Genomic DNA, 27,457 nt, shown 5'->3' on the forward strand with positions numbered 1-27,457 from the left:
CTTGCGCGTGCGGGCCCCGGCCCGGCCGCCCCGAGGTCGGGACGCGGCTCGCGGCTCGCGGCTCACGCCGGCTGCGGCACTGCAGGGAGAGCTTCGCTTGCGCCAGTGCGTTTCCAGCCGGGAATGTTTGCAGTGCTCTGAAGTTTCGTAAGAGCTCCCTTTGTAAGGAAAACAAACGTTGAGCTGTTCTTAAGCTGTCGGTGACCCTTCACCATCCTTGTGTTTTTCCCATGGGATCTGTAAAAGAGAACGTTTTTTGTTTTTTTTTAATTTTTTGCTGCAGTCCATGAGAACTTCTGCCCGGAGGCCTTGATCCCGTCCTCGCGGCTGGAGGTGGACGGGGCGTACAGTGCTCAGWGGCGTGTATGTCAGGCTCTAATTGGCGTTCGCTTCGCCAGGGACACGGTGCCCTCCCCGGGGGAGCCGGAGGGACTCGCAGTGCCTCGGCGCTCTCGAGGACACGAGGCTTAATTAAGAGAGAGGATGTAATGGCCTGTCCTCCGAAGAGGAGGTTGACGCTTGCTTCTGGGCGAGTGTGGGGTTTTATGCCTTTTCACGGACTGATTTAGAGACTAAAATGGCAAGGACTTGGCAGGCTAATTAACACATAATCAAAACTGAGGGGATTTTCCATCAGATGCAGTGATCTAGTTAATATAAATATTAGTTATATGGAGGATTGATTTCCCTTYGTAAATGCAAGTCTGTCACTGAGGAGAGGCCTGTCACTGAAATTACAGTGGCAACCTTGGGAGGTGAATTTGCATGATTTGCCCAAAATAAAATAAAATAAAATAAAAATGTAATACCTACCCAATTTCAATCTGCATATTCATGCAGCTGTCATCCCCGTGCTACCAGAGCACCCTGCAGCCACGAGGGCGCTTGGGCTTGGCGGCGCCCCTGAGCACGGCAGAGGTGGCCACGGCCCACGGACCCCGAGCAGGGCAGGGGGCAGGGGGACCTCGCCCGGCCCCGGTGGCCGCGCGGGAGCAGAGATGCAACAGCCTGGCTTTGCAAAGGAGAGGTGGCCGCGGCGCTGTCGCTACAACGCCCCGCGGAAGCAGCTCGGCCGTAAAGAGGAGCGCGGTGACCTTTGCGAGGGATGCAAGCGAAGGCAGTTCAGCGTGGCTCCTCCGTGGGAGCAGCGCTTGCTTGCAAGGCAACACCACCCCGCGTGGGGGAAGCGCTCAGGGAATCTGAAATCTCAGTAATTGCTTGTGTGCATCCTACCTGACGCGTTTGGCTGGAAAACCTCCAGCTGGGCTGCTCAGACCGATGGGGGAAGGTGTTTTTCTTGGCAGAGGGCAGCGAGGCCGGCAGGATGTGAGCGCGGCCAGGCACCGCGGCCCATGGGTGCAGCCTTCGCGCCAGCGTTTTGAGCTGCTGGGGCCAGCGCGGGCAGTGGGGGACGTCGCTGGAATAGGGGCTGCAAAGCTGGCTTCTGGGAAAGGGGTTACAACGCGTTGCCGATCCTGGAGGAACTGATCAGCTCTTCATCGCAAGTCTTCCTCCCAGTGTTTTAGCACCGTCCAGGTGCTTTCGGTGCCCAAGCCTCCCATTTACGGATCAAGCAGAGCCAGACCCGCTGGGCTCCCACATGCTGCTTCAACAAGTAGCGCCACAAGCACCCTCACTCAGGCTGTCACAGCAAATTCACGGGGTTTTCGGGAGGTCCAGCTAGCCTTCAGTGCAATCCAGCAGCTTCATCCTCGCACGACATCACGGGTCTCGGCTGCTCGCGCTCAGCCCTCCCTGTAAAAGCCGCTCGCGGGTGCCCAAGCCCGTCACTCCTAGGGTTGTTACCCAAAGATTGAACTTCCCCGCAGCCCTGAGATAACTGCGCGGTCACGGTCACATTTGCTCTGCCACCTTGTTTGTTGTTGTTGCTTTTTCTTCTTCTTGTTGTCGTCATCGCTTTTTTTCTTTGAAGAGGCTGCTGAGAATTACAGAGAGAGAGTTTTAATTCAGGAGACCTTGATGACTTATCACGCCTTATCACTGCTCAGGCATCGAGTGCAGCTGGCACTTTCTTCCCCCCTTCCTGCACTTGTTTGTCGCCCACCTCTCCGCCGCCACCACTCGGAGGTAAATCACAAGAACGCTCCTCCATTAGGGAACGGCGTGGTACTTTTTCAAGTGAGTCACTCGAGCAGAAGTGGGCAAACATGCTTTCATCTTTTTTCTGCTAGTGTTTGTTGGCATAAAGTGGCAAGTGGGCCAAGTACATTTCATAGGTGCTGGGAAGTATTGCTGGAGAAAGTTGCTCTTTCTTCATGTGGCTGGTAGGGGACAGATTTGTCCTTCACGCCACAAAGTCAGTGCAGGTTCATATGGGATGGATACGCTTTTGCAATGTTTTGATTGTACATCCGAGGAGCAGAGTGATGGCAAATCTTTCTGGTGTCTTGTGCTGAATTTATTTTAGAAAGCTTTGCAGCTCGCGGTGATTGGTTTCGGCCCAGCTCCCTGGCAGTGACGAGCTTGCAATGGGGCCAAGGGCCATGCGAGCCCTGATCCATCAGACCTGAACTAGCTATCGGTGTTCATACCAAGCATCTCCAGTGCCAGTCTCAGCTTTGGATGTCTCCTGGAATAGCAAATGTACCAAATCTCCACCCTGAGCACTGACAAAAAGCATGGCACAACTTAAAAAGTAATATTAAAGAAAATGACTCCCGTGCTGTATTTCAACCACCTTCAGGTTTGCAACTACCCAGTCGTCCCCTTTGCTTGCTTCCCTCGCTGCGGCCAGGTCCTTCCTCTGCGCTGTGCCCTAGGGCCGATTTTGCTGCATTATGGAAGAACAAGAGTGGGGCTTGCATTTTGCCTCGCGTATCCTCGGAAGAAATTGCCGGCTAGATCCTGATTGTGGCGTGTTTACTGCTGGGGATGAAAAGAGGCAGAAAGAGCACAGCTTGATGTCCCCAACCCGAGATGAGTTTTCGGCACTGGCAGTTAGAAAAACCCCCTTCAGGCTTGTTCACGGAGCAAATCCCAAGCAGAATAACCATGAACCCCCCACAATGTCATTACTGCGGCGCCAGTTTTCCTGACTATAACTGCTCTTTAACTTGTTCTAATTACGTCAATCGGTCTCCCATGATGCCGGCGTGCTGGTGAGAAAGGCACGTGCCTTACCATGACCGGGGGCTGGCGTGGGGCTGGTAGTGCACGCGGGGGGCTGCCGAGCACAGAGCCGCCTCTCTGGCCGGACGTCGCAGGTGTGTGGGGGTGCTTCTCCTTCAACCCCTCATGCCCCGCAGAAGCGTGGGATCTGGGCTTGAGATGCGCCAGCGTCTCCGGAGTGAGCCAGCCGGTGCTGCTGGGCATGCAGGTGCTCCGGCAGTGCTGGGTTCGTCTCCGTCTTCTCCCAAGGGCCAAAGTCCCCAAATCCTGCCCTCTAGGATCTGTCTTTGCAGCTGGTTTTCAACCCACGTACGTCCCATATATCGAAGTGTGGGGCTGTGGCCGCTGGCCTGGGGCCAAAATGCCCTTGTCCTCACCAGAGCTTCCTTGCTCCCAGCTGGACCACCCAAAAGCCAGACCCCCCATTGCCCATGTGTGCACCCGCCTGTGTTTACAGGTAGGTCCAGTTGTCTGATGGAGAAAGAAAGAAGCCTAGGGGACATCTTCATGGACCTCACTGCCCTGCCCCGCTTCCAGGTGGGACACCACCCGTGGTCCCCAGCAGAGGACTGAGGGTAGGAGGCACGATGCTTGGTGCCAGTGGCCACCAAAAATAATGTAATTGGGTTTTCCTTTCTTTTGTTTTTCCCTGAACAGACGGCAGGAGTTACCTGCAGCTGCAGAGCAGGGGGAGGAGGGAGGGCCAGCGTGCCCGGCTCGTCAGCCCCACCATCTACCTGCCCCGCAGCGCTGTCTGCATGGTCTTCCGCTACCAGGCGTGGGGCAGCGGCGGGGTGATGCTGCGCGTGTGGCGGGAGGCCAGCCAGGAGAGCAAAGCGCTGTGGGTCATCGCCGAGGACCAGGGGGACGAGTGGCGCGAGGGCCGCATCATCCTGCCCAGCTACGACGTGGAGTACCGGGTAAGGCGCCGAGCGCCGCGCTCCGGGAGCACCGCGCTCCGGGAGCACCACGGTCCGGGGCGCGGGGCTGTTTTCACTGTTTCCCAGGTTGCTATAGTAACCGAGCGACACGCTGTTTGTTATTCAGCAAGTGCCTGTCTTCTGCACAGGCTCGGGCCTTTGTTCAGCCTGTTGCCTTTTATCCTCCTCAAACCTCCCCCTTTGCAGACGCTTTTCCTTCCTTTTTTTGGTCTCCCCCAACCTGAGCCCCCGCGGTGGCGTGCGAGGAGGACGGGGGGGGGGGAGGGAGAGCCGGTCCCGCGGTGGCCGGTCCCCCGCCCAGCCCCCAGGGGTGGATGCCGCGGTGGTCCCCATGGGCGGGAAGAGGCGAGGACCGGCTGGAGGCAGCGCCCCGGGAAGAGCCTCGCTCGGGAGGCGGCTGCCGCCCCTCGCCTGGGTCCGCGCCGGGAGGCGGAAAGCGAAGGCGGGCACGGCACCGGCTCGGCATCGCTGGCGTGCACGCGTTCGCCCAGCCTTTCCTTAAAACACCAGCGAGCGCAGCGTGCCTGCAGATGAGAGCKATGGGCGCTGGCTGGCTGCTCTGTGCGTTGCATGCGGATGTATAGGCATTAACTAAATAACAGCATCATTATGGAAATATCGCAAGCCTCTCCGCTCAGCGCTTCTCGGAGCTAACGACTGTTTATTTTTGTAAATATATTTTGCCTGCGATTAAGCAGGAATAAATTGACCYTTCTCTAACATTTCAACGCTTCTTATGGCATGTTGACAGGAACAGCCCTTTACAGTCAGTGTAGCTTTATCCTCGGTGTCCCTCCCTTCCTTCTGGGGATCGTGGCCCGGTTGTTGTGACGGTGTCCCCCACGAGCTCTTCTCCCRGAGAGGCCTTCCCTGGGGTCAGGCCGGTGACTGCGGGAAGCGGGACCGGCGTGCTGCCATCGCAGCCCCCTCCACCGGCTCAACGGTGACATTTCCGTCCCGCTTCCTCGCAGATCGTGTTCGAGGGGTTCATCCGCAACGGCCACCCGGGAGAGCTCGCCCTCGACGACATCCGCTTGGGCACGGACATCCCCCTGGAGAACTGCATGGGTAGGTGCAGCGCCGGGACCCCCAAAAAACGGGAGGGGGAGCGGTCCCAGCCTCCTGGGTGCTTTGAACTCTGCTGGTCCCGTCTGCCCGCGGGGCTCACGCTCCACGCGTCACGCTCCCCGTGCAAAGGCTCGGCTGTGGTGGCTTAATCCCTTGCCTTCTACGGCGTTAGAGGGACGCACGGCTGATGATTAACACCGATAGCATTTCCTTTCCACCCRCGTGCGAGCGCAGCAGTTCACCTCGCACCACCGTTGCTGCATCTTGGGCCTCATGAACCTAACGCTTAATACTTCCAAACACGCGCATTAGTAAATTATGAAGGTTCAAGCGTTGCCAGCCCTAAAAATAACACCAGGCTGCTACACAGAATGACTCGTCCCATTCCAGCAAGCCGAGCCTGAATCCTGAAACTGTAGGGAGAATTTGTCTCAGATCAGCTGCAACAAAGGGCCGTCACTGAAAACTTCTAACATAACTCATGGGTCATTTCCGATGTCGCCAAAATAATAATGAAAAGGCAGAGTACAGTGCCGTTCCTCGCCGTGAGAGCCAGGAGAATAACTGACACCAGCGCAGGCTACTGTTTTTCAGATGCAGTCCGGGGAAGTAATCTGATTCCTTTCCAGCCTGAAAAGACCTCTAATAAGTCACAATAATTTTTTCCTTTGACAAATGTGTCATTCGCATTCTGAACTTGAGCGATGATTTCAGAGCACTCAGCAGCRCGGGAGCCTGCTTGTGTGACTCACAGGCGTAATGCAGGAGTAATCTAAAAATAATCAGAAGTCTATTACTTCTGTGAGAAAGTAATCAGTAATAAGCACTGATTATTGCTTTTCAGATCCAGTAATTTGTAACAGATTACTTCTTCAAAGCATCTTCAAAAAAAAAAACCCCACTTGCCTTTGTTTATTGGCACCGTCAGGGAGCAGAGCATGGCACAGATAGCCAGAAGGGACACGCTCCCTCTGCAGATACTCATGCCAGCAGGAGCCAGAACCCAAACTGCTGGAAATTTTAGGGGTTTTCAGAGTTTCGTCATTGGGCCAGGTGGGGATTTGCCTTTGGATGACTCAGGGCAACCAGCTGAATCCGAATGACCCTCAACCTAGTACATATTTTCCCTGAAGTCCAAAACTCCTCTTGCTAACCCTAGGGTGTTTTTTTTGTTTTCTTTTGCAGAACCCATCACAGCTTTCCCAGGTGAGAACTTCCACACTCCAGGTAAAAACTGCGCTTATTTTAGTGTTTCCTCTCTGATGGCATGGGCTTCTAAGGCAAAAAGGAGGATGAATCGGGCGCTTGCGCGAACGGCAAATGCTCTGAGCGGTGGAAGGGCAAGCGTGTGAGAAGCCCCCGCCCCGCGGCAGAGGGTGGCCGCCTGATTTCCTGGGGGACGCGCCGGGGGGCGCCCCGAGCCCGCTGTCCTGGGGCTGCCCGCCCGGAGGCACCTCCTGGAGAGCCCCCCGTGCAAAGGAAAGCCTTAAAGACTTAAAGCAAAAATCAGCCGCCAATTACAAGGGAAACGAGGTGGCAGGGCTTACGCTGGCGCGGGGAAGGGTCCTTCTCTCGGTGAGGGGTGTCTTGCTGCAGCTGCTGGGAAAGGGAGAGGCGACGTGGGAGAACAAGCAGCCGCGAGGCGTTCTGGAGGTGACAGTCAATAACAGGAAAACAAGGTGAAATGGTGCATTTAATAGCTTAATATGAGCCTGAAGGATAGGAACCGGCGTGCTCCCGATCGCACCCCCGGAGCAGCAGGAGGGCGAGGGACTGAGAGCGAGCGCCTCACTCGCGCAGCAGGCAGCGCGGGTGCTGTTTCTCTCGCCCTGGGGTGGGGAAAGCTATCCCACCTCGGGGGGGGGGATGCAGCTAGTCCCTTGGGGGGCTTCTTCCCCCGCTTTGAGTTTGGATTTTGTTTTACTGCCTGTCTCCTCGAGTCCACGCTGGGGGGCTGTGTGGTGATGGAAAGCAAACTCGGGGCTGCCCGGAAATCTTGAAGGCTTTGCTGATGCGGGCAGCGCCGCTGGCTTTCGTTTGGACGCCGCGTCCTGCCTCCTGCCGCCGCCTCCGCCGCTGCTGCTGCGGGGCCGCTCCGCGTGGCTGGGCTCGGGGTGTAACGCTGTGCTTCACAGCCGTATCCGTGCCATAACTCCAGGGAATTTTGGCTTGCTTGTCTGTAGGCTGCTTATTTATCCTGCTCCTCAGACTCACGGTGTCACTGAGAAGCTGCTACGATGTGCTCGGCTGACGGCGGTCGTCACTGAAACCGTTTCTCTCTGCTCCCCTTGGTCTGGTCCCYGTTTCCCGGGCGGCATCCTTCCCTCTCTGGGCTTGTAATGCAAGTGTCATCTTCTGCTCCAGCCTCCCGCTGCGTCCTCACCTTCAGCCCCTCCCAAAGCCCCGCAGATGTTTCTGCAAGGAGAACAGGAAAGCAGGGCTCCCCGGCTGGCGGGCAGGAAAAGGTGGGACAGAGGAGCAGGGAAAGGGAACAAGGCGGAGGGAAAAGAGAAGGAAAGGTGGAGAACGGAGAGAGCAAGAGCGCTACTAAAATCTGAGGCAGATGAAGATGCCCAAAAGAAAGAGGGAGTGGAAGGAGGGGATAAGTCCCTGGCTGGAGAAGAAGGGAAGCTGGAGCAGAACGATTGTAGAGGAGGTACTGAGACACTCTGTAGCACCCCCTGCTCCCCGCTACCACATGGTTATCTGAAAAAGGTCGGATGCCATTAAAACTCACGACGGCTGGGAGCAGGGCGGGAAGCACGCGCCCGCGGGCCTGGGGAGCGCGTGGCGAGCAGCGCCGGGGGGCCGGCGTACCTTTCAGCGCACCACCGCGGCTCGCCCCGAGGAGCAGGCATCGCGGGCGGCGGGGAGCGGGAGCCGGGCAAGCGGTCGGCTGTGGGAAACCGGCTTCGCCAAGGCTCGGAGGGGAGCGAGCGCGAGCGCGTAATGACGCAGGGTGGCCGAGCGAGCTCTCCAGGCGCCTCGGCCGCCCTTCCTCCCCCTCCACCCCGGGCGCTCCCCCCCCGGCGCCGGCCCCGCGCACATCAGCGCCAGGCGAGGCTTAATGCCTGCGAACCTCTCGCGCGGGGAAGGCGCTGTGTAAGCATAGGCTGTCAGCGAGCGCAAACGCTGCTGGCCTCTGCCCCGCGCGCCAGCGAGCCGCGAGCGCGGCATCTCCCGTGCCGGCAGTGGCAGAACAAGCCGTCCGTCGTCTGTCGGTGGCCGTGCTCGCGGGGCAGTGTTTTGGGGGGGGGGGGAGAGGGGCCTCCCTTGCTGCTTTCAAAGCCGGGCACTCCCCAGGGTGTTTTTGCTCTTTCCCAAGTGCGTCCCTCCCTCGTTATTTACAGCTCGGAGGCACGAGCACCAGATGTGTGCGCCGTGTCCCGGGACGACCCGCAGGCACGGCCGCCCCCTCCTTGGACGCGCGGCAGCTGCAGGGCGGGAAGGGTTAACCGGGACGGGCCGGAGCGAAGCCTCGGGTTTGCAGGGAGACGCGGCTTTCCCGGTCCCTCCTGGCTGTGTGCGCTTGGTTTATCAGCATGAATTCCTGGTCCTGGCTTGCTTCAGCTCCAGAAAGCACAAGCTGCTGATGCGGATGAGCGCTGGGTGGAAATTTGCAGCCTTGTCGTTGCGGGAAGTCAGTGTAAATAATCATAACGACCCTTTCTCACCCTAAAAAAACCCRAAGTGGCTCTCTAAGTCTGAGTGGGGCACCCAGGGAGGACAAATCTGTGCGGGGCGCTCGGAGGGCGAGGTCTTCTTCACTGCCGTCTCCATGAGAGTGACGAATGCTTCTCCCCTTAATTTCTTTCCCAGTCTTCTGCCGTAACTTCCTGAGCCGTTGGAGATGACGGTCTTCCTCCAATTAGAAACGCGACGTGTTTTGTCACTGCTCGACAACATCTGTCATGCGGAGACAAAACCGGGCGGCTGATCTGGAGCAGGCCAAAAAAAAAAAAAAAGACGGGAAAAACCATTTGTTGAGGCCAGAAAAAATAGCATGCATATGGAATCTGCATTGCCATGCAGGCAGCCTGATTAATTAATGAAAAAACACAAAAAAGGAAAGGGGGGGAGCGCGGCGAAGCCGGAGGACGCCCCCTCTGCGAGCATGTGTGTTTCTCGGTGCGCGTCTGCATGCCTCCCACCTCGCAACCCTGTTCTGTGTCTCCTCCCCAGGGGCAACCCTGCCGCCAGGGACCGAGCCCACAGTGGACACGGTGTCAGTGCAGCCCATCCCAGCCTACTGGTATTACGTTATTGCCGCCGGAGGTGCTGTTGTGGTGCTGGTCTCCGTCGCGCTGGCCCTGGTGCTCCACTACCACCGCTTCCGCTATGCGGCCAAGAAGAGCGATCACGCCATCGCCTACAAAACCTCCCACTATGCCAACGGGGCCCCCGGGGCCGTGGAGCCCACCCTAACCATAAAGCTAGAGCAAGAGCCCAGCGCGCGCTGCTGAGAGCCCGGCGGGAAGGCGGGACGGCAGCGAGCGCAACGCAAAAAACAGACAGACAGACAGACAGACAGAAACTAAGACTTCAGATACGTTGCCTCAGTTTTGCACTTTCCTCCTTACCTAGCATACGTGTGAACTCTTAGACATCTCCGGCCCTCTCCATCCCCCCCGCCCGCCCGCCCTGAATCTTTGACAAACTTTTGTAAACTAATGCTGCATCTCGGATCGCCAGAAGAGACACGCCGCCCCGGGCACTCGGCGAGCCAACGCTCCCCTTCGAGCGCTTCTCGAGGACTGCCGGAGGGGCCGGCGGGGTGGCTTCGTTTCGTTTCRTCCGTTTGGGGAGTAATTTTTTTTGTTGGTAGGGGTTTTTGGGGTTTTTTTCCTCCTCCCGGTAGGCAACCTGCAAGGAAACTTGACGGCAAGTCTGGAAGCTTGTGTGCTAAATCTGGATGTAAGTGTGCATGGGAGCGCGTGCGGCCGACTGACTGACTGAATGTATATTTAGAAACAGCCCCTTTTTAATTTGCTTGTGTTGCTTCTACTTGCACAGGGAATGCTTTTTTTTTTTCCTTCTTCTTCCTTTTTTTTTTTTTAACCACCCCCCCCACCTCCCCTCCAGAAGGTCTGGGACCCCATTTATGATCCGTATCCTGATTTGTTTACTTGGGGAAGAGAGCAATGCTTTTTTTGTTGCCTTATCTAGCTTTGGCTGGGTTTCTTGTTTGAGAGCGTTACTGTCCCGGGTGCAAAACGAGAAGACCAGGCCAGGCTGGACAGTAGCAATGTCCACCTTGCACGGCTACCAGAAACGTCCCAAAAGTACGGTCTTTCCATCCTCCCCTTTCTGCAGCCAGCACGATGCCACAGCCATTGCTGGGGAGGGGGGACCCTCCTCGCCCCCTGCCCGCCACTGAATCTCTTTGAAGTTGCCTTATACCAGAGAAGCTCATAATGAATGTTTAGTTTGTATCCGTTAAAGCCAGCCTTAGGGGAACGCGTAGACTTCAGCAGATCTAAGGCGGATGCTAAATACTGTAGTTTCGTGAGAATTGGAGGTTTATTTATTTTGTAAGTAGCCTTGCTCTGGGTGCTGACGGTTTTGCTTTCGCACGGGGAAGGGGGAGAGGGCTCCTCTGTGTCTTTCTGCTGGAAACGTTCACGAGACGAGTGTAATTCCCCTTTCTGGGTCTGAGGTTGGTTTTTTTCTTTTCTTTTCTTTTTTTTTTTTTCCCTCCGCCCGATTCGTAGCTGCTGAATCATAAAAACGGCCAACTGGCTTGCTCGGACGTCGCTGAGTTTTGCATTTGCTCATGTTCTGCGTCTGCAAGCGTTGGCGACGCCGAGCAAGCCCAGCCCAGCCCAGCCGGTGTGCCCGGGGGGACCCGGCACCGTGGCCGCTGCGACCCAGAGCGAAAATGCCTTACCCAGCTTGCTGCATGATGACATGCGAAAGCAGCTGGAATCGATAACTCTGATCTGTTTGCAGGCAAAAAAAAAAAAAAAAAAAAAAGGTACCTCCAGTGAGCAAGGTTTTCCATCTTGTTCGTGTTTATTTGCGTGGTCAGATCCCTGCCTGGTCCTAAACCCGCTAGCAGCTCCCCTCCGGCTCCGCTGGCCAGCGTGCGGCGGTGGGGCAGCGAGGAGAGGGTGGCACCCGGTCTTTAAAACCAAAATCACCAAAGACGAAGCAAAAGGTCACGTCAAGGGTTTTATCCCCCCCCCTTCTCCCCCGTTCCTCGAGCCGTGACATCCCCAGCGTTGCCCAGTTGCCTGTGTGTGTGGAAAAATTATCTTGTGGAAATTTGAAATTCTTTGAAGATGTATTGTGTGGAATGTAATAAAATGATGATATTTTTATACAAACATCTGGGGTTTTCCTTCCTTCTTCTCTCCTTGCTAGCGAGAACACCGCCGAGCGGCACAAAGCGGCGTTTCCTACCTCGGCGTTTTGCTGCGGGGCAGCGGGACGGTTTCCTCTAGCAAAGTGAAGCTCCGGCCGCTCCCGCGGCGCTGCGGGCAAGGTGCCGGCTCCCGGCCGGGCGCTCGATGCGCTCGCGGCAGCGGGCTGCCRAGAGCGGCTTTTGCATGCCTCGCACCTGCAGCGCTCCTCGGCGGGGCTTTCGGGCGGCCGGGCTGACACGCAGGGTGGCCTGGGGGTCTGGCTAGCGCGGCTTGCTGCTGAATCGCTCACCGCGACTGCGCGGCGTTCTGGGGCCAGGGATCTGGAGACGGGACACCGCCTTGCCCGGGCCCGGCAGCACGCCACGCTGCTGAGCCGCTGCAAAAGCCAGTCATGGAAACTGCAGCGCGTTCCTTGTCTGCAAAAGGGAGCGCGGGGCGCCCCGGGAGGAGGAGGAGGAGGAGGAGGAGGAGCTGCCTTCGCAGCCTGGCGGGGAGCTCAGCTGGCCCTCTTAGGTGCCCCTTTGGAAGAGTCAGCAGCGTCTCAAATTCATTTAAAGTATATTTTGCTGCCAGTTCGAGTGGTTTTTCTTTCCTTCCTGCATTTGTTTTCCTTCTGTCGTGCTCTTCACCCTGACATTCGGCTTAGCTTTGCAATGAAACTTCCTGGCTTTGCGAGGAATTCAGAGCATCAACAAAAAAGAGGGAAAAAAAAAAAAATCAGATGCGATCCCTCACTTTGGCTGTTCAAACACAAACAAAGCCGAGGACCCACGTCTCTCCTTTTTTTTCCTTTTTTTTTTTTTTTTTGGCGTCTGCTTTAATTGTAAGCTCAGCGAAGCCCATGCACTTGCAATTTGCATTTTGTGCGCTCCAGTGACTGTCCGAGCAGAATTCAAAACAAACGTGCACATGGGAGAAAACAGAGAGGGAGAGGGTGCCCGAAGCCTTGCCRACAAGGAAGGCAAAAAATGCCGTGGGCAGAGCTGGGCTGAAATCCCTCTGCTGGTGCACGCACGGGACCGAGGCAGGGACACTGCGCCCGGGTCCGGGCGGCAGGACGGAGCCGGCCGGCCTCGTGGCGCCGCTCCGGCGCCAGCGGCCGCGGCGGTTGCTCTTGCACCTACCTGCCGCCCTCCTCCTCCCAAGCCCTCCCGCCGCTGCTACTATTTTAAAACGGATGTACATTAAAGCTGCTTAATCTCTGCAAATACTAATTCTATCCCGCTCCCCCTGCCTGTGAGCCTATATGGACACAGTACTTAAGGCGCTGCTTATCTTTGATTAGGATCTCCTCTTTCTGCTCCCAGGTTCCATAAATCAGCCTTTTAGCTGGCTCTGCTCTCCGATCCAATAGATAGCGGTCTTTTCTCGGCATCCGGCCGTTTCCAGCGACATCGCTAACATCATCTTTTCAGCATGACCGGCTAGATGCTCACAGCCATCATTCAGCACGCGCTTTAGGAAGGGCTCAGGAGAAAGCTCTCCTCACGCTTAGGTACAGGGGCTCCCTTTAACTTCCTTGCCTACCTTTCCCTAGCAATTTTTTTTCATTTCAAAATGCCGGGTAAATTGTGCCTGAAAATTGCCCTTTAAGAGGGAAGTTCTCCATTTACCAACGACAGGGCAGTACCCGTTTTCCCTGTTCTGCCCAAGAGCTTGCGGGGTTTTTCTGTGAGCTGTTTTCAGAGGGGGTCAGCTTTCATGGCCTGTTCCATTTGTGACAATATTGCTGAGATTTGTTACAAAGGAGCCTAATTAATGAAAATACCAGGCTATTTTCTGTGTCGGGAAAACATCTCCACCAGGAACTGAGCTGAGACCACCAGCTTCAATTCCCACAGACAGCCACACAGCCAGAACTGATTTTTGTTAATGACTCAAGAAACCCCAGCATGGAAAAAGCAAAGTCGAGTTATATTTTTCCATAACCAGTGTAGCGCGCTGCCTGACATGACATACAATTTGATAGCAATCAAACGGCGTGTGGAAAACGGATTAATAAGGTCCTACCACAGGCCTGAGGAGAAAGGTGAAACGACGAGGAGGAAGATAGTTCTTAAGCATAAGTTGGAGTCATATTAGCATAGGGAATTGAGAAAATTGCTGAAGGAGTAAGTAGATTTTGGGTTAGGGTTTTGTATAAATGTTCTCTTTTCAAGTTTTCCCCATGCTCCTTCCTTTCAGACTTGAAGAACTGCTATTCTTTTGAAAGCACTGATTAACGGATACTTTCTTTCTCTGGCTTTTACCCCAAAACTACCCAGGGAAATAAAAAAGAGCACCAAATTGCTAATGTGTTCTCACACAAAATTCAGAGGAGCTGGGACACTGAAAGGCAGAAGACTTCCACCTACTTTCCCTATACTTGGCTTCCTTTTGCAGACTATGGTCCGGTTCCCACCTTTGCATATGTTTGTGCAACCTACACTTTCTGCAGGGTTGTACGGGTGAGGCTGATGGCAGAGTATCACTGCTTGTCTTCAGACGGCTGAGAACTAGCAAAGCAGACGCCTGCGAGTGTGAACTGCTTTGCAAGTTATTTTCCACATGTTCAGCTCTAAACGTTTGCACGAGGCCCTCAGGCACTTCTCCCAACTCGAAGATGTTGCCATCTGGGCCTGTCACTTCGGGAAGTGTTGAGAAATCATGTGAACTTGCTGCTAAAATGAGGATTTACAGAAGATGTTGTGCACCTCTGTTTCCTCAACAAGCTAACAGCAGCCTAGCGTCAGCGTAATTAGCCGACTCACTAACACAAAGCCGATCTCCGGAAGGGACGAGCGTCGTCGCCTGTGCGTCCCCCTTGCCAGGTCCACTTGAGCAGTCAAAGCAAGCCTTGAATCCTTTCGAGGAGGGCGAAAGGCAGTTCTCAAGAATGAGTATTTGGGAAGAGATCGTTAGCACCAGGGCAGAGGATCGTAGCCATCAGTCCCCGGGGAGGAGTCCCAGATGCGATTAGGCTGGTGTGCACCAGACTGTGCTGTTTGCCACAGCTTCCAGGACAGCACCAATATAAGTTAAGGTAAATCACGTGCCAATTAGGCTGCCCAGAGGTTGTGATGCATGTTTAGCCCCTCTGACGTGASATGCTGTCAGGCTGAGATAGAAACGGGGTCTAACAGCTGGGATTGGTGGCAGGAGGTGGTGCGCAGTCAGCTGGAGGTCAGCAGAGGCCCCCTCCTTTGAGAGCAAGCCTCGAGGTGTTGCGGAAAGGGGTTGCACAACAGCTTTGCCTGCGAGAGCAAGGAGATGGCTGCGATGATTCAGGAGGCCTTCTCCAGGCCTAAATCTCTGCCCAAATACATGCAAATACTCCTTCATGAAATTTCAAATAATTTCTTTGCACATGGCTTTTAGGCACAAGTTACATTCTTTGGTTTTGGTCAGTTGTTTTTAAGTAATCTCCTTTTTAAGTAAAATCCTTCCTGCTGTTTCTGCACAAGACATAAAATAGCCTTGGTTTTCGACCACAGCGATTTCAGGGGTGTGACTTCTACCACTTTCTAGTATTCCTGCATTCCTGTTCTTCTCAAGTTGTCTTTTCAGCTGAGCACCCCAAGTTGCAGTCAGCTTTGAAAAAACCCTAAGCAGGTTGAAATGAAAGGGCATTTTCTTCTGGAGTACTGAAAAAGAAACATCATTTCTATACACAGAGATAATGCTAGGAAGACTGCGCAGAAAAATAACTTACCTCTCTGCTCAGACTGCAGCGTGTGCATTTGGTTGCTAGTGCTTGATCTATGCTGAATAGCATAAAAGGAACTTGGATTAGAGAGATGTTAACATAAATGCCTAGATATGGACACCCATTTACCACTCTCCCCATTTCCATGAGGTTTTGCATTAAAACATGTAATGATGATACATGACTTCCTCAAATTACTGTGAATTTATTTGAAACCCAAAGAGAATCTGGGTCACTGGAGCTCTGTGTCCACTAAGATGTATGGGGAAAGATGAAAAGTAGAGTGTGCTAAATGACTCTAGCATTAATGGAAAGTAATGATGGGTACTAAGATCCTATTGGAAGTTATAAGGATAATACCCATGAACATGTTAATAGTGAATTATGGCCATTATGAAGGCACCAATGACAATATTTTAGTGCTATTCAAGTTACCTGGATTCTTTGCTTTTTAGTCTCTCTCTCTCTCTCCTTAAAAGCTGGTTGTTTGATAGACATGAAATGTGATGTAGTGGGAAGATCCTGTTGTTATCGCGAGTGTACAAGAGTATTCCCTGACTTTGGCCACATGAGGAGGAACTTTGCAGTAGTTCAAATATTGTTTTCTTCTGGCAGGTCCCATAACCAAGTGACCGTTGGCAATAATGCCCCCAAATGGCCTTTTTAAACAAACGGTGCTTCCCATTTTGTTGTTCTAGTGAACTTCCCAAGAATGGAGGATGACTTTCCCATCCCCGAGCAAGGCTTTGAAGACGACGACGATCATGGTTGGTACTGAAATGCCACGTGGTGATTTAGCTGAGGGGAGCTTGCTTTTCAGTGTCAGATGCCACAATTATTCCCAGCCCTGAAGACATCCTCTGTAGCTGGGGATAGCAGAGGGCTGGCGCAGCCTTTCTGTCGGGCTCTCGCCAGTTGTGATAAGACTCTCAGATGTTTCATCCCTTTCCACAGATGATGCTCTGCCTCTGCCACATCGTGCAGAGCTGTGCAAGGTGAAGAAGCAGGTGGTATACAGCAAGGAGCCTGGAAATTAGGAAACCTCGCCTTCATTTGACCTTCCTGTGGGCCTCTCATGTAGTCTTGGACAAATTAGTTAGCTTTCTTTTCCCTCTTTTTACAATAAAGTCACCAATGTCGTTCCTCCCTTCCATAGTTCCAAATTTATACCACCAGTTCTAGGCAATTGCAATGTAGGGCTGAGAAAAAGCAAACAGCCCAGTTCAAGCCAAATGTTAGCAATCTGAGAGGAGGTTTGTATTTTGAAACCCGCTTATCCTTCCTAACTCTCAGAAATTTCCCTAACCTCCCCAAAATGGGTTGCCCTTCAGCAAGTGAAGGAGCACAATGCTGCTGAAATCCTTGGACCCTGACAGAGGCTCTGGCTCTCACATCTTCACGGAGGTTTTAGCTGAAGCTTTTCCCTGCCTCGAGTTTGAAGCCAAGATGTCATTGCTGTGTGGTTTTTGAGAGAATAAGCCTCCTTCCCTGCTTCATGGAGGCTGTCAGAGGGAAGGAGTTGTACGTGGGCAGGCTTCTGGTGAGGCAACGTGCTTGACAAATGCCTGACACAGACGCTCCACTAATTCTAGGTGAGGGGCTTGCCCTCTGCAGAGTGCCCCATGGCGTAGCAGAGACAGTGATCCACAGCCCACTGACAGGAAAATAGCAAATGACATCAGTGAATTATAGCTCTGTAGCTAAGGCCTTCTTCTCGTCAAGGCAGATATATTACCTGGTACACAGCAGTTTACCATATGTCATTGCCTAACGCTTTGTAGAGTACTCATGCCATCTACGTTAAGAGTGTAATTTAGGTTCTCTCAATTGACCTTCTTGGAGCATCCAGCTTTCCTCCACTTTGTAGACACAAGGGTGACTAACCTTTCATTTGCTGAATTATACCCCTCTTCAGTGCCAAATGTAGACCGCAGGGGACATTGCCCATGTCTACATGATTTTGCACAGACAGCAAACAACATGGTATGAGTGCCTACTTGTAAAGTTAGACAGAAATCCTCAAAATTATCTAGGAGTCTTACAAACGTTGGCTTCGATGGAATTTAGGAGCCAAAGCACACTTGAGAATGTACATTAAAGTGGTGACTTAGTGTCTGGACAAAGACATTAGTTTTCTTTTCTTTCTTTCCTTTTTCAACTGCAAGCAACCCTGCAAAGTCAATATATTGTATTTGTGTTAGGACAAGTGGAACTGAACTTTCAAGCATTAATTGCTGCTTGCATGGCATTTCGACTTGCAGATGGAGAAAATTAAGTCTGGGAGCTGTGACAGATTGTTTCCATAATTTTGAACTCAGTAGCCCTTGAAGGGCCAGAGTCTCAGAGCTAGTATGCTATTAACATAGACTGAGATGCAAAAGGGAATTAGGGCTCCTAACTTTCTTGGGAATTGGGTACTTCAGCACTTCTGGACAGGGGTTAGCAAACCCTGCCAAGATGTACCAACTGAGAGCTCAGGTGGCCTCTTTGGCCATTACAGCTTCATGTAAGAAATGTGTCATATGAACAAAAATGTGATCCCTGGATAATAAATGCCCGTTTCACTGCAGATTACTTTGGATCGGATAGGAACGACACACTGTTCTCTACTAACTCTCCAGGAACCCCAAAGCTGGACAAAGAAAAGAGCTGGCTCTACACCTTGGATCCCATCCTGGTCACCATCATAGCGATGAGCTCCCTCGGCGTCCTCCTAGGGGCCATCTGCGCCGGACTGCTGCTCTACTGCACCTGCTCCTACACCGGCCTGTCCTCGCGCAGCTCCACCACCCTGGAGAACTACAACTTCGAGCTCTACGACGGCATCAAGCACAAAGTCAAAATGAACCACCAGAAGTGCTGCTCGGAGGCCTGACGGGCCACCTCGGGATCTCCCTCAACACCGCGGTCCGGTGAGGTGGGCTGGTGGGGATGACTTTTTACCTTTTGCTGTTTTCTACGGGAACTGAATGCCATAATCTCAAGCGACCCGACCGGGAGTAGCGAGGGTGGGGGGAGCCGCTGCTCCCGCCACCGGCCACGACCGTGAAGCGCCGGCCAGCGGGTCGCGGTCGGCAAGGACTGGATGGGCGTTTTCACGACCTGGACTGTGCAGGGCAAGGCAGGGAGCCGAGACCCTTGTTTGTTGGTTCATCTTCATTTTCTGCTGACGTGAGTGGCTGAGCCGTGGCGCGGGAGGATGGTTTACCTTTTGGATGTGAGAAACTAGATGTTGGTTGTTATTTCCCACTTCCTTTCTCTGATAAGTTGCTGAGAAGGCTGAGGGATTTCTTCAGCTGTCCTGTCCTTAGAAATAACACACACACACACATACAGACCCTGTCCATTTTAGACCCCCCCCCACCCAGATACTGTTTTGGCTGTAGGGATTTGTGCACATCATGCTAAACCCCAGAAGCTGCAGTTTCTAGTCCTGAAGATGGGAGCAGGTTGTTGCCTTTGACTTTCCTTCTCCTGGCAGGGGGAAAGACACGATGCAGGTTTTACTGTCGATGGCAACAACAGTGCTTTCTGAAGTCATTAAGAAACAAAATGGAAAGGAAACCCTGTGTGTAGAAGCACCTCTTTGAGAGACGCTGAAGAGCCTTAAAGTGATTTGTGAATAAGAGCCATTTATTAAATCCAGATCTTGGATTGAAACAGCTGAGGCCTTCATCAGAAAGGCCTTTCTCTGACTCTCTCCACCCCTCTTGATCCTGCCCTTTTTTCTTTTTCTTTTTTTTTTTTGGGGGGGGGGGCATAATGAGAAAATTGCAGCAAACAAAAGACACAGTCTGTCCGGTTCCCAAAGCTCAGACTTTTGGAAAGGGGGGCTTCACTAGGCATTGACCTTGAGGCACACGGCAGAGGCCTCGGGCTGAAGGGGTGGGAAAACGGACCGCGGCGGGATGTTGAACCCTTGCGTGCCGGCCAGGGCCGCTTGGTTTTGCGGCACTCCCCTCTCCCCGCAGCTGCAGGCTCCTGCCGGTGCCGGCGTCTTCTCCCCTCCAGAGCAAAGCTACACTGCTTCAGATCAGTAGCAAAAACCTGCAATCTGATTTATGAGCTACATTTTTTTGGTGTCGTTTTTTACTTTAAACAAGTGCCTTAGAAGTATTTTTCCGCCATCCGATGATCAGTGCTGTATCAGACAACAAGTGAGGCCTTCATCCTTCCCCATCGTTTTGCTGTTCTTCACTGGATCTCTACTGGGTAGAGCCTCGCTGAAGAAGTCTTATCCTTCTACTTTCAAGTGGTCTGGCTATATTGTCTCACAGTCGATACCTCTCCACCTAGGAGTGTTATGAAGACAATTTAATGGAGGAAAAACATTCAAGTGCTGGGCCTCAAACCAATGCCTTCATTTCCAATTTGGTACAGGTGGATTGTCCAAAGCAGCTTGCACATATGTAAGCGAGAACTTTTCCAGCACATTGGGTTTGTTTTTTTCAGGAGCTCTTTGGAAGTACCTGAAATGTCCTGATTTTAAATTAGCAAACTATTTTGGGTTAGGGATTGATGGTTTCCCCCCCCCCCCTTGCTAACCCTGGAGCGCTGAAGGTGCAATGTGACGTGACGTCCAGTTTGCCCAATCCCAGCAACAGGTCCTCCAGGAGGGCAGGTGTTTGGGGAGATGAGGAACATCTGGAGAGGAGAGGAGCGGGGACAGTGCCACAGCTGTTTGTCAGGGCACTGGGAATAGGAAAAGCATTTGTCTAGTGTTTCATGAAAAGCTCCATCAGACAGCAAGTTTTTAGGGGAAAAAAAGCCCCTTATCCACTCTAAGAAACAGGCATGTGTTACTGCTGAAGCAGATACTAGCAGCTGTGTCATCAGAACATCCACATTGTCTCCACGCACACATGCCGAGACTCACACACAAAATCCTTTATTTTTTTTAATTCACGCTGTGTGCCCAAGAGAAACAGCAGTGGAAGTATCTCAGATCCTCCATTCGAACCACCTTATTCCTTCTGGCATTCCTCACGTACAAATTGCATTCGAGGGGGTTTTCACTGTGCAAAGGAGACGCCCGCGGTAAGGGGAAATGTGCCAGACCATTTCAAAGCTGGATTGCTGCTACTCTATGATCTTACCCCCTTCCAGTCACACGAGAGGGGAAGGATGAATGGAAAAGGACCRTACCGTAGAAAAGTTGACTTAGGCAAACAATAGGTGAAAGTATATAATTAAAACGGTAACGTTATGGTGTCTAGTAGGCGTACAGAGAGCAGAGTTCGTATATCCGTATATCCAGAAGTAGTGTGTTTGCACACGCGCGTGAATTCGCTGTCTGTATTGTGTCTGTGACTTATCCCGTGGGACTGACTCGTGTTCATGTACCTTTTGACCTGGGGCAGGAGCGTACTGCTGATCTTGGCACTAACTCGGCACGGCTTGCCCGTTCCCCGCTGGTTAGTACAGGGACCACGCATGTGCACTTACCGGGCAGGAGCAGGCCGAAAATGCTGCAAAGCCGATACCTCACTTACCTCTGCTGGGTGCTTTACTGTTCTACTACGGAAAACTGTGTTTGATTGTAACCTTAACAGGGAGAAAAAAAAAAACAAAAAAACAAGAAGTCAGTGCATTCAATTCTTTGCATCCTCCTCTGCAACTGTATTAGGTTTGCTGATCGCAATTCCCTTTGTGAAATTCAGGAAAAAAAAAAGAAAAAAAGAAGTCAGTGTTAATGCCGTTGCTGAAATCTGCTGTTGCCTCCACACCCCGCTGAGGGTGAGGACGCGTTGCTAACAGGCAGGCTGCAATACTGAGTGAGTTCRTTTGGTGGGAAGGTGCCGGGGGTGAGCATGGGAATTAAACCATTAAGAAATTATATGCAGAAATGGAACTTCTCCAAGGTTTGCAGTTCAAGGTATTTGACCGTTCACTGGCTGAGCCAGGACTTATGGACTTAAAGAGCTTTTACTGTGATTCTTCAGTGTAAAAAAACAAAACAAACAAAAAAAAATTCAAACCGTGTTTATATGATTTGTATAAAAACCTTTTAAAATTACTATTTAATAAACATTATGGTAGAGATTATGTTTCAGCAGCCTTTTTTATTTGTGAAAGAACAACCACCAGCAAACGGAAGGCAGAGGGCTGCGGGCTGCCAGAACCCCCCGGGGAAACCGAGGCACGGCGGCAGCCAGGCGGCCGGGCTGGCGGGAGGAAGCCGTCACCTCTTCCCGCCCAGCTCTGGTGCAGCGCGGGCTCCTTGGGGCGGACAGCTGACGTTTCTCGCAGCTGGCGGGGCTAAAGAGGCAGGGCTAAACCTACACCGTGGCAGCTCTCGTGTATTTGCGGGGCTCCTGACAAACGAGAGCCGATCCACCAGGCCCCAGGCACCTCCTGCGCATGAGGCGTTCCRCCGCAGTCTCCCGACATCCAAGGTGGTCGCCCCCCTGCCTCCCCACGTGCCGGTGTTAAAGAGGCTCTTTAAGCGATGAAGGGCAGCTGGCAGCTTGGATGAAGATGACAGCGTAGCTGCAACCTTGACAGCTCTTCCCTCACCCAGGAATAAAGCGGTGATGTGCAGATTGATACCTGGGGGAGAGGCTGTCAGGGAGCAGGACGGAGCCGGCAGATAAGCGACTCAATCAGTGTCAGGCCTGTCCTGCCGTAACGCCGCCCGTAAATCACGGCGCTTACAGACGCGCCACTGCTAAAGCGAAGAGCCAGAAGCAGGTAATAGGAAAAGGGGAGGCACAGCAGACTGCGTGCGCTGGCTGGGCTGGAAACCTAATAGATGGGCTGCAGCTCCCGCTTGGACAGGGAGCAGAAGGGGAGGCAGACGTCCACTTCGTAACACCAAAAGCATTAGTATTTTAGCATGAGCTGGGGTCACCTTGGGGTTGGTCCTTCTGGGGCTGGCGGGACCCAAGAGGGGCCGGTTTCCCGCACCACGATGCTTGCRAAATGCTCACCGGTGCCTCCCCCCCAGCGGGGGCTCGAGTTTGCCCTGGCATGGGAGTAATCAGAGGCTTCGCGGGCCAACAAAACCGATTTCACCATTTCCAGGCTGCCCCAAGACGGGGCTCTGGCTGCGCCGGCATGTCCTCCACGGCTGATGATTGATTGATTGCAATCTTTTGCTCCATGCAAGCCCATAGCAAAATTTGCATTGAATTCAATAGGTCCGTATTGCTGCTTGCACCCGACCGTGCAGGATTTACTCCCAACGCCTGCTCTGCGCAGCAGCCCACTGAAGCCAGCAAACTTACCATGGCTGAAGCAGTTTAATAGGAAAATAACTAATCCTTAATGTGCTGAGAGGGAATGACGCCTCTCCGGGCTCCTGTATCGCAGCTCGGGTTGCAMCACAATTATCTGAAATGGAAAGAGCTAAATTAAACACTCAGCAGCTCTACCCCCCCTCCTTGGTCCCGACGCCAGGAATGAAGGGAAGAAATACTGCCCTCCTTCCTCGTGCCACTGCGGAGGGCTGCGTGACGAGCCAGCGGCGACTCCGGCCTGCTGGCTGCAGAAGACTTTGCTCGCATTTCCTTCGTTAAATGTTTACAAACCCAGAGGAAATAGTTCTCCCAGATGTTGCTGATAATTTCCTATCAGCCCCCCCGGCCAGCRGTGCAGGGCTGCTTCGTCGCCCCTCAGATCAGCTGCCAATCTCACCCCGAGTAACAGAGCTGACCGACTTCTTTACAAATGCTGTCAGCGTGCCGAGCGCTATTTTGGCCCCCTTGGTCCCTGGGGGTGCAGAGAGAGCGATCCTGCCCTGGCTTCGAGCCCGGCTTCCTCCAGGCACACGGCTCCCAGGCAGAGCAGCAGGGGTTTGTGCTCACCCGATTTTTGCAAAACTCCCTGGCAAAACCCGGMGGCAGCACTGGGAACAGTCTTTGGGAGGCGTCGCTTCCAGCCGCCGTCAAGGACAGCGRCTGCCAAAAGAATTTCAACCTCATATTTAAAAAAAGAAAAAGAAAAAAGAAAAAGACATTCAATGTGCTTAAAACAGGGCTGGGGAGCCCTTCATGCAGCAGCAATAACCTAGCCCGCTTCCACCAACTCCTCCGCGCAATGTCACATCCWTCCCTTGCACTGGGGAAGTTTTGTTAACTCGGGGCGTGAAAAGTTCCCGAGAGCAAAACGTCTCCCTGCCTCAGAGGGAAATGAGGCTGATTTAAGCAGCCTGCGTGTGTCTGAGATGGAGAGAGAGTCCCCCAGCCGACACATCAGAGGGGAAAAATGTAAGGCGAGGATGCATTTATTAAAGACGGAAGTCGGGGAGCTGTAACGCCAGCCTTTTTAAGCGCTCCGCGATAGCATTTTAATAAAAAGCACAACTAGTCCACAACAAATCATGGCTCTGAAGGAAAAAAGTGTCAATTCCTGTCAAGTTTTGAGGAATCGCCTGAGCTTGTGGAAAAGTAAATGCGTGCTACGCTTCCCGTTTCCAGTGCTTTCTCCCCCCCTCCGGCCCTCGGCACGGCGCACACGCGCTGCGCAGCGGGGCCACGGCAAGGCGCGCACCCGGCTGGCGGCTGCGGCCCAGGGCGGCCCGGCAGAAGGGTGCAGGCTTAAAGAAAATGAAATTTATAGGCTGAGCATTAAAATATTAAAGGACCGTAAGAACAGCCATGAATCTGACTGGGGCTGGGGAGGGGGAAGGCAAGTCTGTCATCAGCTGGAGACAAATGGCTGGAGGACTTGACAACTCGCATAAATCTGGCCGAGGAGAAGAAATAAAGCCCGGACAGACCCCACAATAAAAAAAGGAAAAGGTGATGAAAAGATTTTAAGGCATAAACAGTGGAAAGGCAAGGGAAAGCTAAAGAAGATAAGGAGCTGAAAGCAGAGAAATGATTATAAAAATAGAAGCGCACATGGTGGTAGAGAAAATATTAAAACCTGCCCAAAGTGCTCAGGTCGTGCAGGTATTTTCTACCCATTTCCCACCCAAGAGGGCTTGTTTTGCTACGCGAGCACCGGCTGGGCCTGAATGAATTAGATACTGTACGGCCGCATCATGAGGAGCAGTCCCCACCCCGAAGAGCACCAGATTTGAGCTGGCGGGAGAGCGAAAGCCTGGACCTCTGGTTAACGAAAGCCGGCGTCGCGCCTCCGCCTGGGCGCCGCGGCCAGAGCGGCCCGGGAAGCCGGGGAAGCGGGAGGCAGCGAGGGCCCGGTCTGCGAGACGCCGCCTGCCAGCCAGCCCTGCAGCGCTGAACAAAACCAGCGCTCGGCTGCGTTTCGGGGGAAAAACAAGAAGCATCTGGTTCCCTTCGCTGGTGTACATGGCAGGGGAAAAGCTGGCAGCACATCTGATTGATTGATTGATTGCCTGCCGTAAAAGAGCGAGCTATGCAGAGAAAGCCACGTCAGAGCAGCGCTGCCCAGAGCAGCRCTCAGCACCTGCCGGCTTTGGGGCGCGCTGGCGCTGGACACGCGAGCGAGGGCCGGCCGGAGCGCGCCGGCACTGCGAAGGGATCGGCCAGCTCCGGGCCTCCTGAGAAAGAGAAACCCATCGAGCGCGCGCGCTTCGTTTCGGGGTGGGGGGGGGGGATTTAAGCCTGCTTCTCCGAGGCGGTCTGGCCTCGTGGCGGGAGCDGAGAGGCGCCGGCGGCGCTCACATGGCAGGAGCCGCGCGCGGACTCTGGGGCTGGGCGAGCACGCGGCCGCTCGGCCGGGAGCCAGCGGGGCGGCCGCAAGGCTGTCGCTTTTTTAGAAAAAAATCATTATTTAAAAAAAAAAAAAAAAGGCACCCTCCCTCCTCGCCCGCCTTGCCCAGCAGCGAAGGGGGATAACGAACTGCTGGGACCGGCGTCCAGCAAGCGCTTAATGACAGTATTCGCCGTGCGCGTGTGCGCGGCGACGGCTCTTCTCACTGCTCGCGGTGTGAAGTTTTCAAGCTGTTTTCACCATTATCCGCTACAAAGAGAAACTTGCTGTTGACTGTGCCTTCCCACCCGGCGGCAGCATCCCCGCTTCCTCGCTGCCCCCGCGGCCGGGCCAGCGCCGCCGGCTCTCCCAGCCCCATGCCGTGCCGCGCGCTATTTAGCAGGGCAGCTGAAATCTCTGTTTATCCGGCGTTAAATCGGCTGTGGTCTGCTCGATGGTAACCGCGGGCTGGCTGCTCTTTTTTGTGGCTACCGTCCCTTAAAGAAAGCCGGGTTTTTTCTTAAAAGGGGGAGAGGAGCAGCTTGGCACTGTAGACGCTTTAATGAGGTTTAAACGTTTGCAAGAGGCAGCGTCACGAGCACTGGCGCTGGCAGGGGCCTTTCCCGCAGCCGAAAAGGAGCAGGAGCCGCGGCCTCCTCCCAGCCGGGGCCCCGTGCGGCTGGATGCTCCCCCGATGCCGTCGCCTTTCCCTCGGCATCTCCCCGTCCTCCTCCCGCGGGACTGGGCGCCCATCGTCCCCGGTCGCCACGGCAACACGAGCGCCCCAGCCAGCTCCCGCGGGCACCCCGGAGCCCCCCGGCCCGCGGGAAAACCCTGCGCCGCCCCGTCTCCCCCTCCCCATCGCCCTGCGGGGCGGCGGGGACGGGGCAAGCGTATGAATTTGCCGGCTCGGATCGTTTCGACCGAGTTACACAACAAGGAGGGGAAAAACAAATAAATAAGGTCACAGCCGAGCACGAGCATCACCTATATTAGAAACTGTAATAACTCTAGGCGCAAAATGGCAGGTGAACTCTGTCAAATAAGAGAGTTATTAAAAATGACAACAGACAACACAAGGCGACTCCTCTGTACAGTAATATACACCTTCCACCCCTCTGGAAGAGTTCATAAAAATAAACAGGAAAATAAATGCACAAAAATTTCAACATTGTCAAGTGACTAATGTTTCCTGACCCTGCTTCTTGTTCTCACGGTGATTTTCAAGTATTGTTTTATCTTACCCTGCTTACAGGAATCTGAGACACGTCGTGTCATTTTGTTCCCCCAAAACKATGTTTTCCTATTGAAACCTTCATTTTCTGGTAAACAGGAATTCAAGAACTGATTTTGTTTTTAACRCAGTTTAAGTAACTGTGAGAAAAAAAGAGAACGGTGACTCAAAAAAAGGTTTACAAGACTGCTAATGTCCACAAAGTTGTTGTGGGGGGGGTCGGGTCTTTTTTTAGGCCATTCACGCGACACCATTAAGTCACCTCTCGATCTGCTTTTTAACAAGCTAAAGAGGCTGAGGCCCCGCGGTTTCACAGCGCGAGCCGCTTCCCCTCCAGCTGATCCCGCCCGGGGCGGGCGTCGCGTGCGGCGAACAAGCTCTTGGCAGCCCAGGAATTACGGCGCGCCTGGGGAAAGGCCGCTCTCCGCAGGCACCTGGAGGCCTTTCCACATCGCTATTTACCTGGAGAAACAAGAAATCTTGGTGCCGAGGAAAAAAATGGAAGTTGACACGGACGCATCGTTGTACMCACGTTAGGGGCAGGCGTCGCGGCTTTTTGAGCTGCTTTTTAACGGGTTTCTTCCGAAGCGCAGCCCGGGTGCCCCTTGCTAACAGCGCGGCGTTAACCATTTCGCCCACTATTGGCCCAGACTTGGCATGGGGCGGCTGGATTTCAGAGGTGCGGTTTTACCACCAGCCAGCTGTACGTCAGCAGTCGCCTTCAGAAGGACCCTTTCACCCCGATCACGTCGTTTTAGCTGGGGAAGCACAGCCAGCCTCTTGCAGCTCCCCGTCGGGCGCTTGTCCTGCGTGAGAAATAATTACCGAAAAGCCAAAGCGCGCGTGCGGATCGCTTCTTGGCATGTGTTTCAGCCGTGATATATGTTGTTCCGCTCAGCGACAAACGGCTCAGATAAACCTCCAGGAGGTCATGTCTGTCAGAGCGGTTTTTATGATGTGAACTGTGCCCATTTGCGCAGCGGTTACAGCTACCTGGCAGAAAATTGTAAGCTGTTTTTCTCCGAGGGGGGCCAAGCCCTAGATGAGTTTCCCGGTCTCACTCTGGGAACACACTCGGATATTAAAGGGACCAGAGAGTGTCATTACTGCCAGGTGATAAAAACAACCAGTATTTGTGAAGACTGATGGCCTTTGTAAAAGCTCCCAACAGAAGCTTCATTCTGCACAGTGGATAATAATAACTGTCTTGGGCTGAAATCCCAAAGCAGCTGCATTTTCCAAGGCTACAAAAGTGACTTCAAGATTCCTGGCGCCACATTTCTCAAGCTTCACTTTTTGGCAGTTGCAAAGCCCGAGTGCAGTTAATATTCTTAGATGATCACAGCTTAAAGATGTCGTCTGTTTTCTCCCTCCTTGCAGCTCCTTTTTCTGGATTTCCTCCCTGGCCCGGCGAGGG

At 53.5% G+C, this 27,457-nt stretch overlaps 1 protein-coding gene across 1 annotated transcript in view; it reads left to right on the plus strand.

Annotated features, from left to right (window-relative positions):
* The window catches only part of NRP2 (neuropilin 2), a 58,849-nt gene extending 37,619 nt beyond the window's left edge, over positions 1-21,230 (plus strand). Inside the window, exons 13-17 of the mRNA XM_026088126.1 lie at positions 3,787-4,049; positions 5,042-5,138; positions 6,324-6,365; positions 15,887-15,955; positions 17,759-21,230. Of these exons, the coding sequence (XP_025943911.1) occupies positions 3,787-4,049; positions 5,042-5,138; positions 6,324-6,365; positions 15,887-15,955; positions 17,759-18,063 (776 nt within the window). The 3' untranslated portion in view covers positions 18,064-21,230. The remainder of the gene's footprint in view (positions 1-3,786; positions 4,050-5,041; positions 5,139-6,323; positions 6,366-15,886; positions 15,956-17,758) is intronic.
* The last annotated feature ends 6,227 nt before the right edge of the window (positions 21,231-27,457 follow it).

Source organism: Apteryx rowi, unplaced genomic scaffold (assembly GCF_003343035.1).
Source record: "Apteryx rowi isolate R43461 unplaced genomic scaffold, aptRow1 scaffold_12, whole genome shotgun sequence".
NCBI lineage: Eukaryota > Metazoa > Chordata > Aves > Apterygiformes > Apterygidae > Apteryx > Apteryx rowi.